Source organism: Chelonoidis abingdonii, chromosome 3 (assembly GCF_003597395.2).
Source record: "Chelonoidis abingdonii isolate Lonesome George chromosome 3, CheloAbing_2.0, whole genome shotgun sequence".
Classification (NCBI taxonomy): domain Eukaryota; kingdom Metazoa; phylum Chordata; order Testudines; family Testudinidae; genus Chelonoidis; species Chelonoidis abingdonii.
In genome coordinates, this window is record NC_133771.1 from 8232644 (window position 1) to 8246310 (window position 13667).

General features: G+C 38.8%; 1 protein-coding gene across 1 annotated transcript in view; it reads right to left on the minus strand.

The window, feature by feature from the left end:
• The window catches only part of KIF13B (kinesin family member 13B), a 163615-nt gene that overhangs the window by 116835 nt on the left and 33113 nt on the right, over window positions 1-13667 (minus strand). The window contains exons 6-10 of the mRNA XM_075063590.1: window positions 11211-11321; window positions 6553-6687; window positions 3751-3881; window positions 2561-2647; window positions 669-859 (exon numbers count right to left, since the gene is read on the minus strand). Coding sequence (XP_074919691.1) covers window positions 669-859; window positions 2561-2647; window positions 3751-3881; window positions 6553-6687; window positions 11211-11321 — 655 coding nt within the window. The remainder of the gene's footprint in view (window positions 1-668; window positions 860-2560; window positions 2648-3750; window positions 3882-6552; window positions 6688-11210; window positions 11322-13667) is intronic.

Sequence of the window (13667 nt, forward strand, 5' to 3'; positions counted from 1 at the left end):
GAGTTTGGGACTAAGGGGACCCGGATTGTATTCCTGGCTCTGCCGTGAATTTATCACATGATCTTGAACAAATTATCACTTTTCTATGGCTCAGTCTTCATCAATAAAACAAGGATACTGCCAGTTCTCCGCCTTTGTAAGGTTCTCAGCTCAATGGATAAAGTATACTCTAAAGGTGAAAAATAACTAGAAGAGATGGACTATTATATTTTGTCAGAGTACAATAAGCTTTTTGTTCTATGGTTTAGCATTAGAAATCAGAGAGGGATAGGTAGGTGATCTAATGGAAGTTAGAGATGGACACGATCAGGTTGAATCAATTCCTCTCACCTTTGCAAAGTGGGACACCTTTGGCAGCTATATAAGGCGACTGAAACCAAAAAACTTGACTTCAGAGTCTGTTGCAGGATCAGACAGTACTCAGCTCTGCTCAAATACCTCAATGTTAGACCATGATATCCCCAGTGTTCTAGTTCTGGGTCTCGCCTGAACAGAAACTATGAATTCTAACAAGTTTTGTAGTTTTTTTCCCCTTCAAGAGCAAAGTGACTAACAGAAGAAAGCGTTTCAGTAGGAAGCTATAAAGGAAAATGATTCTTGCGTTACAAGGTACTCAGGATGTAATCCTAGTCCCTGCTTGTATTTTTAATATATCTGCTGCCTCTTACCATTGCCACTGAGCGCCTTCATGATAACTTCCATTTGGGCATATTCATAGCTGAAGTTCATTTCACTGGACACTTCACTGGAACTGTCTCCATCTATATCTAGCTGCTCGACACTGTTGCTGCACCCCATAGAATTGTCTTGCTCTTCATCCTCATGCTCTATTTTCTTTTTCTTTTTTGGCAAACTCAATCTTTAAAAAAAGAGGGGGGAGAAAAGCAATGTCTAACAAACAACAATTTTTATCCCCTGCTCAGTAATAAAACTGTTGCTTTTACAGGATTCTTACAATGAAGGCAAGTCCCCACAATCCATAGATTTTCCTTTTAAAATATTGTGTGGATGAAGGTGGTGCCTTCCTCAGTAGAGTCAAAATAAAGGTTTCAAAGCACCCTAACCGGGACCACAACATCACACTGGAAGTACAACTGCCCTTCTCTCCTCTCCTTCAGATACAGCCATTTATACCAGATGGACACTTATCTATTCATTGATTCTAAAGCCAGAAGTGACCATTGTTATCATCTAGACTGACTTCCTGTATAACACAGGCCAGAGAATTTACCCCAAATAATTCCAAGAGCATATACTTTAAAAAAAATCCATGTTACACCTTTCTCTGCTAGACTGATGAGCTCATTATTAAATATTTGTTCCCTATGTAAATACTTATATACTGTAATCAAGTCACTCCTTAACCTTGTCTTTCTCAGCTAAATAGAACGAGCTCCTTGAGTCTATAACTATATATAAAGGCATGTTTTTCTAATCCTTTAATTGTTCTCATGGTTCTTCTCTGAACCCTCTCCAATTTATCAACACCCTTCTTGAAGTGCGGGCACCAGAAGTGGACACAGTATTTCAGCAGCAGTTTCACCAGTGCCATATATAGAAGCAATATAATCTCTCTACTCCTACTCAAGATTTCCTTGTTCATGTATCCAGGATCACATTAGCTCTTTTGGCCACAGTGTCAAACTGGGAGCCTGTGTTCATCTGATAATCCACTGATTATCTATGGCCTAGGCACCTCTGACAGCATTTAAAAATACAGATATAATTTACAACCCCATCAATTTCATTAACCAGCAAACTGTCTGGTGACACTGAAATTATCTCTCTCTTCTTCCCCTTTCACAAGCCTCCCTCTTCCCAAAAGGGAAGGAGAATAATTAGGTTTTACAGCATGCCCTGCAGGTTAAAAGAGTTGGGCCATTTCAGACCCAGGGTGGAGAGCGAGTTACAAAGATGAGAGACCCTTCCCAGAGAACACCTGCCAGCAATCATCACTTTTCTTTTTTTAAACAGAGGGAACTCCATTCTGAGGGTCTCCAATGACCAGAACTGCAGCAATGTGCCATGGAGCATGATGCTCTTTTGGGTAGGTATGTCCCATGTCACTTATGACAAGTCAAGTCAATCACTTTAAACTCCATCTAGAAACCAAGAGGCAGACACTGCAGATCAACGTCATATGCTCACGGGACATACTGTTTGCCAAGGATGCTTCAGAATTCCACACCAACCTTAGCTTTAAGAAAAATGTAAACTGTAGCCCCAAATACAGTGCACTGTAGTAATCTAATCTGGAGGTGACAAAGGTGCTAATGACGGCAGTATGGTCCACATCAACATGGGCCACAACCTCCTGGAAATACATAAATTAAAATCATCCTCAGCACATTACAACCAAGCCAAGACTGTGCACAACGGCTATGACACTGGTCATTCAGAAACATCCTCTAGCCAGAATTGCCTCTACAAACCCATAGAACAGGCAGCAGATGGTCCATCTGCATCTTGAGAGCACAGGTAGAGGCCCATAATTATTCTTTGTGCTTGAAGCTAAAGCAAAACTGGCTCAAGCTCGTAACTGAATTAACACCTTTTATACCTGAAGAAGTGGTTGTTTCCCCACAGTATTCTGTCTCCATGGTGTAGCTGTGTAGGACCCACAACAGCAGAACCATTTACAAATGTTCTGTGAGAAGAAAAAGAAAAGCTAATACAAATACATCCAGATAGGTTTCATTTTTTGTGGGGAGAGAATAGTTTGTTTCATTCTCTCAATTAGTTTTGGGGAGGAAAGCAGGTTTGAGGATTACAAATTAATATGCAAGCATGTTTCCTGTAACCTGGCACTGTTTCATCAATCCCTGAACTGATTTAAACTCTCATTTAAGCTCCATAATATTTAGTATTTTTTAACACAGACTGTACTTGAAGAGCTTTATTGAAAACAAATCTATTGGGCCTAAAAAAGTGTACGGCTTAGAATATAGCCTATTGGAAGCAAACACAGCTATTTTTACATTGTTTAGAAATACAAGGAGAATAAAGGTACACCACGTAAAGAAAATGTTGAAGATCTTGGCTATATGTATGGTTTACTGGAGACATCATCAACTCCAGTGTTATGGTTCATGCAGGCAAAAACTGTACTTTTACTGTTGATTTTTAAAATAGTACACGCTCCAAGGCCTGCACATACTGAACCTTGAGAAAGTACAGGAATTTCATGCCCATTACGTGTTCATCACCAAATTATATGGAACATCGAGCTTTTGTTAGAGACCCCAAAAGTGTATGGCATTTTGTGGTTCGTTAGAACACAGCATTTACTTTCCAAGCACCTTTACTTAATTGGATAACATAGCAAGTGCTTCAATAAAATTTCACATATGAGCAGTGTTTACAGAAGATTAGTTTACATCTTGAAACTCACAGCTAAATTTAGACAAGTGCAAGTAAGTTGGTACATGTTTGCTGAAACTATAATTTACTTCTGTATCATCATTAAGAAAAAAGACACACATACCCCAGATATTCTGTTTGAAATCTAATCCAAAAAGACCCAGAACTGGAAGAGCAAGGATACTATATATTAGGAATGCGGTCCACTGACAGAGCTGTTCATGAGGAACACAGCAAGCTAATTAAAATCTAAACAGAAGCCAAGTAGCATTTTATCTTGAGATTAAGTGAAAAAGCTTATTTAGAAATCATCTTCATGCACCATTCACTCTCATATATTTACTAACATTAAAGTTATGGAACTGACTTTACAATATTTTATAATATTACCTAGTATTTTTCTGAGGTGTTAGCATAACCTGTCCTTCTGATGTTATTTCTATAATACAGTGTTCAGGAAGAATTCCCATTCCACATAACTGGATATCTTGGGAGTCATCTGACCCTATTAATGTGTGCTCCTGTGGAAGAATCAAATTCAGATGTTAGCCACAGGTAGCAGAAATTTCTCTCTGATTACTCTATAGTGCGTGCATACCTCACACTCTTACATCCTACCTTTTGGACATGCCCACTTCCTTAATTATTGAAGTTTTGAAAGCTACTTAGTAATTATTAAAAAAGGGGAAGGAGACATAACTAGAAACAGAGAAATGGAATTGAACTGATTTATAAGTGACATTAATAACAACAAATTTTAGATTGAACGAGACCTTCATGTCAAAGAGTAAACAAGGCCCACACTCTGGAATCCTTTAGCGACTGAGAAGTACTATGCTGAGCTACATCTACACTACATACCAGCAGCAGCGTGTAGCTACATGCCGCAGTGGAAAGCAAACTGCATCCACACTTCAGTGTGTAGCTACAGTTGCCTGGGAAAGCCTCTGGCAGTGGAGAGGCGGACAGAAATGGCTCAGCCTTTCCTTGCTGCCTCCCCCGCTAGAGTTTTTTTCTGTGGCAGGGAAACGCTCAAGCAATAGGAAGTTGGGAGAGGCCTGCCCCGCTACCAGAGTCTTCCCCTACTTACTTACTTACCTCCACCCTTCAGATGTTTCTTTACTTGCCTACGCCATGCCTCACCAGCTACAATGTTACTTATGTCCCTGCTAGGGCACCTACACGGGTGTGTACTCTACGCTGCAAGCTTCTTTTGGCAGCAGGTAGACGTACCTTCAATGTAAAGGAGTGACAGTAGCAATGGTAAGAGTCTAACAAGGGACTATTAGTTAAGAACAGATAATGGTGGCATACAGACCACTTATAGTATGCCGCAAGTCTACATGTGTAATACCCAGAACAATTGGGCACAACTTCTTTTTACACCCTAGAATAGAGCTCTCCATCAACCAAAGGGAGCTCTACACCAGTGATTCTCAAACTTTTGTACTGGTGACCCCTTTCACATAGCAAGACTGAGTGCGATCCCCCTTCTAAATTAAAAACACTTTTTTATATATTTAACACCATTATAAATGCTGGAGGAAAGCAGGGTTTGGGGTGGAGGCTGACAGCTCGTGACTCTCCCACATAACCTAACAACCTCCTGAGGGTCTCGATCCCCAGTTTGAGAACCCCTGCTCCAGACAGTGCTACCTAGCTCTTGCAGAGCTCAAATGGCTCAACACAAAAGAGATCGAAGATGATTGCTAGTCTGACAAAAGGGAGCTGGCTCTGAGATTTGGTGGATCCAAATTCTGACCATCTTCAGGAAATTCTGCAAAAACTTCCCTCTTTGAAAAAGCCTTTTCTCCACAAGAATGACACAAAACAGAAACCCCATTCTACTCAGAAATCTGAAATTACCCAAAAAGAAAGTCTGAAACAAATCAATCCAAAATTAAAAAAAAACAAAAAAAAATCTAAAAAAATAACCCAAACACAAACCCTAGCCCAGGCTGAGATTTTTACCCCAAAATGGGAGGAGTGGAGCATTACATGGCTTCTAAATTTGATTTTTAGTGATTGTAACAGTAATGAGAAGCAAAATAAAACTCTAAGATAGATAGTTCTGGTTCTATCTGAAAGGGAATTGCAAGAACATTGAGTATTATTTTTACTAGTTTCCCTATCCTACACCACATAACAATGAGTGCATTTTGCACATGGACTGAGGTCATCCTTCTGAATGTGCTTTGTCACTAATATATTCTTGTTATGTATTCACATTAAGCAACAAAGAAATCACCACAGTCTCAATAGCTGTCAGAGTTGAGGCTGACTTAGCAGTATGAATCAGAATCCAGACTCCTACATACAAGATGCCTGGAAATGCTTTGACTCCTCTCCAAAAATCCAGAATCAGCTCTTTTGTTGTTTATTAAGGGTTATAAGGGGCAGTGATGAATAAGGGTTTTTTTCTTTTGTTTTAATCCTTTGGGTAACGATTTGCTCTGTGATATACAATGACTGATCTAAAAAGAAGATAAGATACATCTCCTAAGAGAGGCAGCACAAAACCACTTTTAGCCCAAATGCTAATCATGTGGCTGCCTCAAGACAAAATTACTGTATTCCACTTCAGTGGAATCTATCTATCTATTAAATGGAATCTATGCTGCAGTTTTGTCACTCTGCCTCCAGATCAAACCTGCTCAATTCACAAACTGGCCCAGAATCCAAGACTTAAGCTGGGTTCATTCTTTTGCACCCATCACCAATCATACAGAATTCTACAATTGCAAGTTGCATGGCAACAGAACCCAGCTCTCCCCCCAGAGCCATATTGATTCTGCAGCGGTAACAGAACTCATTTTAGAAGTCAGTAGATATAACTGTGAATGTACATGGAAAAGCAAATTGATTTAGTAAGATGCCTCCATTTTTGAATAATCACTTTTCTGAGTAAAGCTACACAAAGACAACTGTAAAGGCCAGACAACTGCTTGTAAAAGGGAAAATTTCTAAAGATACAAAATGCTACTAAGACACATTTACACTGCTTTCTGTTTCTCTGTAACAGTAAAGATGATCTGCAATTTAAAAAAAGCTGTAGTTGTGCCATTTTTGCTAACCACTGGACACTAAACAACCTCTCTGTAGTCTGTTTCTCATAAGGAACTCTCTACCCATATGCATTTTCACAGGGTTAAATGATCCACTTAAACATGGTGAAACAAAGTGTTATTTCACCTTTAAGTAGTAGACCAGAAGTTCATTGAGAGCAGGATCTGCATTCAAATTAACGAGGAAGCACTTGTTATCCCCAACTTTGATTCCAGAAGACTGAAGAGATATGCCAAGACTTTCCAGTTGTTTCTGCCGCTCCTGTAAGAGAAACCTCCAAAATATTAATGTTTAAGATGTTTAAGAAACAGATATATTACATTACACATTACTACCTGCCAAGAAATCAAACCAACATAATAGGCAGCAACTTATTAGATTAAACAAGGTATCCAGGAAACTAATTTTGATGGGCCTCTTGCCACTGCATGTTGAAACCCTATAGTCTCAGAGGGTTACAACTTGTTAGCGAAAGACCAGTATAGTTGTGAGGATCACACTGTAGATCTGCCTGGGCTTCAATATAGCCTCCCTGAAATAGTGAAAGAGCAACACAAAGCCATCTCTCCAGCCTTTTGTTTCCCATTCTTAGCTAGGAGGCAACAAATTCAGCCAAATCCTTGCCAAGTCAAACTCTGTTCATCTTTGTCCCCTAGAAACTGAACACTAAAAAATTTGAAATTCTATTTAAGTAATGCAGGAAAGATTCCCTGCTAAGCAAAAACAGTAGCATTTAAGATGGTATATTATTCTCATCAATTGACTTCTTAGAGTGCAACAACAAAGCAGTACTTTATTAAAAGTGTACATCTTTTACAGGGAAATGTTACAAGTTTTTCTCCCAGTATTCCACTCTTCACCCAAACATTTGACTTTGTAGTAGACAGATATCCTTCTATCTTGCCATCCTTTCCTAAAAGAATGGCAACAGTTTGGTTAGTAATACCACCTAGCTCAGAAATTAGACAGAAAACTGAGGATCAGGTGAGGGTCCATCATCTACTAAAACTAGGATTGCAAACGAGAGAATTCCCCACCATCGTAATACAAAGAATTTCCCAGAGTTGTCCCACAGCGCTCATAAGAATGTAAATACGGACATACTGGGTCAGACCAAAGGTCCATCTAGCCCAGTTTCCTGTCCTTCAACAATGGCCAATGCCAGGTGCCCCAGAGGGAATGAACAGAACAGTTAATTATCAAGTGATCCATCCCCTGTCACCCATTCCCAGCTTCTGGCAAACAGAGGCTAGGGACACCATCCCTACCCACCCTGGCTAATAGCCATTGATGGACCTATTCTCCATGAACTTACCTAGTTCTTTTTTAGAACTGTTATTGTCTTGCCTCATGTGAGCAAAAGAAGTAATCCCCCTACCTTTTTTTTTTTTTTTTTTTTTTTTAAGCAGGGGGCAATTGAGAAATAGAAGGGCTAAGTAACTTGAACAAGAAGTCCACAGCAGAACCATGATTAAAATCGCTATTTCCTCACTCAGTTCCATTCTATAAACTCAAGGCTGTCGTTCTCATTAACCTTTTGGTAAACACAGGACCCATAGGCCAAAGAAAGAGTCGATTCCTGGTCTGAATCATGCAAGATTTTCTTTAAAAAAAATATGAGAGCCAAAGTTTCTCTATTATGCAAAAAAAATTAAGTGCATAAGCCCAGGGAAAAAATTAAACTAAAATCTTCAATAGTATAACAAACAATCATAGAATCATAGGACCAGAAGGGACCTCATGAAGTCATCTGGTCTAATCCCTAGCACTCAGGGCTGGACTAAGTATTATCTAGACCATCCCTGTCAGGTTTTTGTCTAACCTGCTCTTGAAAATCTCTAAAGACTGAGATTCCACAACCACCCTAGGCAATTTATTACAGTGCTTAACCATCCTGACAGTTAGGAAGTTTTTCCTAATGTCCATCCTAAACTGCTCTTACTGCAATTTAAGCCCATTGCTTCTTGTCCATTCCTCGGAGGTTAAGGAGAACAATTTTTCTCCCTCCTCCTTGTAACCACCTTTTATGTACTTGAAAACTGTTATGTCCCCCCTCAGTCTTCTCCTCTCCAGACCAAACAAACCCATTTTTTTCCATCTTCCCTCACAAGTCATGTTTTCTATACCTTTAATAATTTTTGATGCTCTTATCTGGACTTTCTCCAATTTGTCCTCATGTTTCTTGAAATGTGGCGCCCAGAACTGAACATAATACTCCACTTGAGGCCTAATCAGTACAGAAGAATTACTTCTTGTGTCCTGCTTACAATATTCCTGTTAATACATCCCAGAATGATGTTTTTTTTTTTTTTTTTTTTTTTTGCAAGTTTTACACTGTTGACTCATATGTAGCTTATGATCCACTATGAGCCCCAGATCCCTTTCCACATTACTTCCTCCTAGGCAGTCATTTCCCATTTTGTATGTGTGCAACTGATTGTTCCTTCTTAAAGAGTACTTTGTCCTTGTTAAATTTCATCCTCTTTACTTCAGACCATTACTCCAGTTTGCCCAGATCATTTTGAGTATTAATCCTACCCTCCAAAGCACTTGCAACCCCACCCAGGTTGGTATCGTCCGCAAACTTAATAAGCGTACTTTCTATGCCAACATCTAAGTCGTTGATGAAGATATTGAACAGAACCGGATTCAGAACTGATCCCTGCAGGACTCCACTAGATATGCCCTTCCAGCTTGACTATGAACCACTGATAACTACTCTCCTGGGAATGGTTTTCCAACTAGTTATGCACTCACCTTGTAGTAGCTCCATCTGGGTTGCATTTACCTAGTTTGTTTATGAGAAGTCATGTGAGACAGTATCAAAAGCCTTGCTAAAGTCAAGACATACCTCATCTACCACTACCCCGCTATCAACAAAGCTTGTTACCCTGTCAAGGAAAGATATTATGCTGGTTTGAAACAATTTGTTCTTGACAAATCCGTGCTGACTGTTACTTATCACCTTATTATCTTCTAGGTGTTCACAAATTGATTGCTTAATTTGCTCCATTTTTGTGGGTACTGAAATTAAGCTGACTAGTCTGTAATTCCTGGGTTGTCCTTATTCCCCTTTTTATAGGTGGGCACTATATTTGTCCTTTTCCAGTCCTCTGGAATCTCTCTAATCTTCCACAACTTTTCAAAGATAATTGCTAATGTCTCAGATATCTCCTCAGTCAGGTCCTTGAATATTCTAAGATATTACATCAGAATCTGGTGACTTGCAGACATCTAACTTGTCTAAGTAATTTTTATAACTTGTGCTTTTTCTATTGTACGCTTCTAAAATTTTGAGAGAATGGACATTTGTTTAGTTCCCCGTAATGCTTTGATAACTTTTTTCCCTCATCACCACAGCTCGCTGATTTTCTTTTCAACCCCGTGCTTCTGTATCCGAAATTGGGCATTTTTAATATTTCCATCCCTCATGCTCCTGGGAAGGACAAAGTGGATTCTTGAAAGTTCCATTGTATTGAATCATCTCTGTTCTTGGAGATGTACATTTATATTATTAATGCTTCCTGGTGTGAAAGAAATATTACGGTAGGTGAAGATGTAAAGTTTGTATTAAATAACCTGATAAGCTAGCACTTTATTTCTAATAAAAACTGAGACAAACAAAAAACTTCACACCATTTTACAAAAGAATTCCAGCAGTTGAAAACATGGTTTTACCATAAGAGAGCGTTAGGAAAAAAAAACAACCTTAAGACTTTACAATTAAAAGATGTGATGCAGCAAAAGCGAAAGTATTCATCTGTAGCAAACCAAGATAGTCAGTAAAAGGTTTGATATGGAAGTGAGGTTTTACACATTTACATTTCCCCCCACTCTAACATGCAGGTTGGACATAAGCCACAAAAGCAAAAATAAATCACTCCACTTGGCACAGCTTAACAATTAAACCTTTTAAACTTAGCATTGCACAGCACTAGTTCTTATTCTTTCACTGCCAACATTTGACTTTTTTTTCTCCAGAAACTATGATAAGGCTCTTGAAGACCTCGGCTCTATAAACGTGTTATAACAGGTCAAGAATTTAGGAGCAGAAAGAAAAAAAGGTAAATAACATTTCTTTCAAGAGGTCTGAGGCTAACCTTGTTTCTGATCACGTCACCCACAACAGCACTTTTGTACCACAGGGTTATATTTTCTCACTATTTAATATGCTATCTACATGAGCTTTCAATAGGTTTTTCAGTGCAAGTGTTTACATCAACACTTGTTTGGGTAAGGATGGGAAATGTTGTGGTGGACTGCACAAACTTTCAACTTTATTGTTTGCTGTTATGTGCCAAATGCTCTAAACATCACGGATAAGAGCTGTATCGAACATACAGGGGGATTTTGAAGTTACAAAAAGGAAAAAAACAGGTTCAATTATTTTTTTAATATTCTGAATGCTCCTTAACTTTGTTTTTGAGGTATTCAGCACATAACCCTGTATTTAATGCAGTCGTACTCTATCTTTAATCACAGTCAACGATTTCACTGTCTGAAAGGTATAAAAACCCTCTAATCCTCTACATCCACGGATTTTTTCAAAGCAAATCTCTCAATTTACATAGAGTCTGAAGGTTTATTATTGTCCCCAGAGCAGTAATCTGTGATGTAACCTGCTATCCCAGGAATTAAGCAGAAGCCCTTTAAAAGGGCAATGAACTTGACCTACTTACCCATAAACATGAAGGGCTATCCTGACAACTATTACGAAGAGATAAACAAAGGAACTAAGTAATAAGATTTTCTTCCTAACTGCCAAAATCAAAGAAAATGCAAACCTGTGCTATCTCCTCTGTTTTTCTTAATTTCTCTTCCCAGGTGACAGTCATTTCCTGGATCAATTTCTCAGATTCCTCCAACCGATCTTTTAGTTCTGGTGATTTCATCGCCTGTAAATGCAAAAACAAGACACTGAATTCCTTGATATTAGAACCTAGATTATCCCTATAGATTAGACATCAATTTGACAGGTCAGTAAAGGAAACTTAACCCACACTCCTACCGCAGAAAGAATTCATCTCCCTTGACACATTCAACGAAATCACTTATCACCACCATTTCTCTCATGTACTGCTAGTTCCAAATACAAACCGTCAAAAGAGAGAGTTTATCTGCCCTAATGTAAATCAATTACAATAAGTCTTTCCATTGCAATGAGAGATCAACCATATACTAAGTCCATTTTGTTGCCATGTTCAATTCTGAAGCCTCACTGGTTGGTATCTAAAAGAATCAGAGACTGTCAGAAATGCTGGGGTTCGCCTGCCATCACTTTCTCAATGATTTTCCCCACAAAAGTGCAGTTCGGGTCCCAATGATTATTAACATGGTCATTATTGCGGAGATTTATTTTTGCATGGTCCGGGGTTCAGCTCCTAAGAGATCACTTTTCTCCACATGGGTCACTCAGAGAGCTGAAACACTGCTGTTTGTATTTTGCAAAGCTGCAGGCAGGGTGATCCTAACTTAATGCTTAACACTGGAATTCTATCCCTTTGTCAATTCACCAAGTTTGTTGGCCTTCATGACTGAGTCAGAGCCTCTTGCTTATTCAAGGAGGCAAGTGGATAGATATTTTCCCCATGAGATTGGTATGGGGCTGATGTTTCTGTATCATATGTAATGTCTACCAGTACTAGTACTGGGGTACTCTTCCTATACTATCTCCGATAGGAAGTAGATTTGTTATAATAATTTATGCTTATTTGCGTATCATTTCCATTTACAAAATGAAAATACAGTCAACCACTTGGTGTTTACACAATGTCAATCAATGCAAGCAAGGGAGATTTAGGTTAAATATTAGGAAACGCTTTCTAACTATAAGGATAATCAAGCACTGGAATAGGTTTCCAAGCAAGGTTGTGGAATCCCCATCATTAGAGGTTTTTAAGAACAGGTTAGAGAAGCACCTGTCAGGGATGCTTTAGGTATACTTAGTCCTGCCTCAGCAGAGGGGTCTGGACTAGATGACTTCTCGAAGTCACTTCTGACCTTTCCTTTCTATGACTCTGTGAAACATGGCTCCTTGTTGGACCAACTTCCTAACCCCACAACCATAATTCCTTCAAGAAGAATCCAAGGTAAGCACAGAGACTTCGCTGCATGCCTTGAACAGACTCCAGATCTCTGACTAAGAGCAGAAGCAAGAGCTAGGAGTGTAGGTTCCTCCTCTGTACTGGAGTGTCCCCAGCCCCCAGACATACTAGTCTAGGGACTGTCAGCTGGAGCATCTCAGCAGATCAACTGTCCAGATAAAGCCTGCAGAAAGGCCACCTTTTATATATCTAAATCATAAGGAATTCATAGCTCATAAACCAATAGCACAGATTTTATCCATGAAGGAAAGGGAAGCCAGTGCAGTGTCTAGAACAAAGGTCTAATATGCCTAATTCTAATGAAGTATTGATTAAGGAAAGGCAATGGGATCTAATAAGCAAAGCACAAAGTTGGAAATACATTATTTTCAGCTTCTAAATCTGCTTTGGTTATTTCATATGATTTTAGACAAATCACTTAACATCTGTGTCTGCTTCTCCATCAGCTTGGAGATCAGTTATGCCTACACAAGGAGGATTTTTTGGTTGCTGTTTGGATAGCATATGTGCATGAGATATATAAAATTAGCGCTAAGCATTATTAACCTTCTTTTGACACCCAGGTGACACAACACTGCATATTTATTAGAACAAAATACAAAACTCTCAGATACACAGGACCAAAACCAGAATGTAGGAAAGCAGGAGCATCCCCAGACAGTCTAAATTAGTTGGTTGTTTAGTTTCCAAGATCAGCACAGAAATGTTGGTAGACTTAGTGTGGACACAGTACCACATTTTGGAATTAGTTCCAGAAGAGTTAGATTAACTTGACTCAACTAGTATAGATAAAATAAAAAGATCAAAATGGAGGAATGAATCTTATTCATCCACTAAAAAATGAAAGTGTCAGATATTGTTCTGCTTACATCTATTTGAGAGAGAAAGTGAGAGACACTGACGCCAAGAGGAAAAATACACTGTAAGGTCTAAATTTAGACAGGAACTTCAGAATGTAATTCTGCAACTGTCCATATGGGTCACTAAACTTTTTTTTTTTTTTTTTTAGAAATGTGTAAGCGATTATTTTATGAAGATAAATAGGTCATATACAAATGCAATAAGCTGGAGGGGAAGAGAGGACACAAATATAGCTTATGATCTTTACAGTGCAGACTTTTAGCTACAAGCTGTATA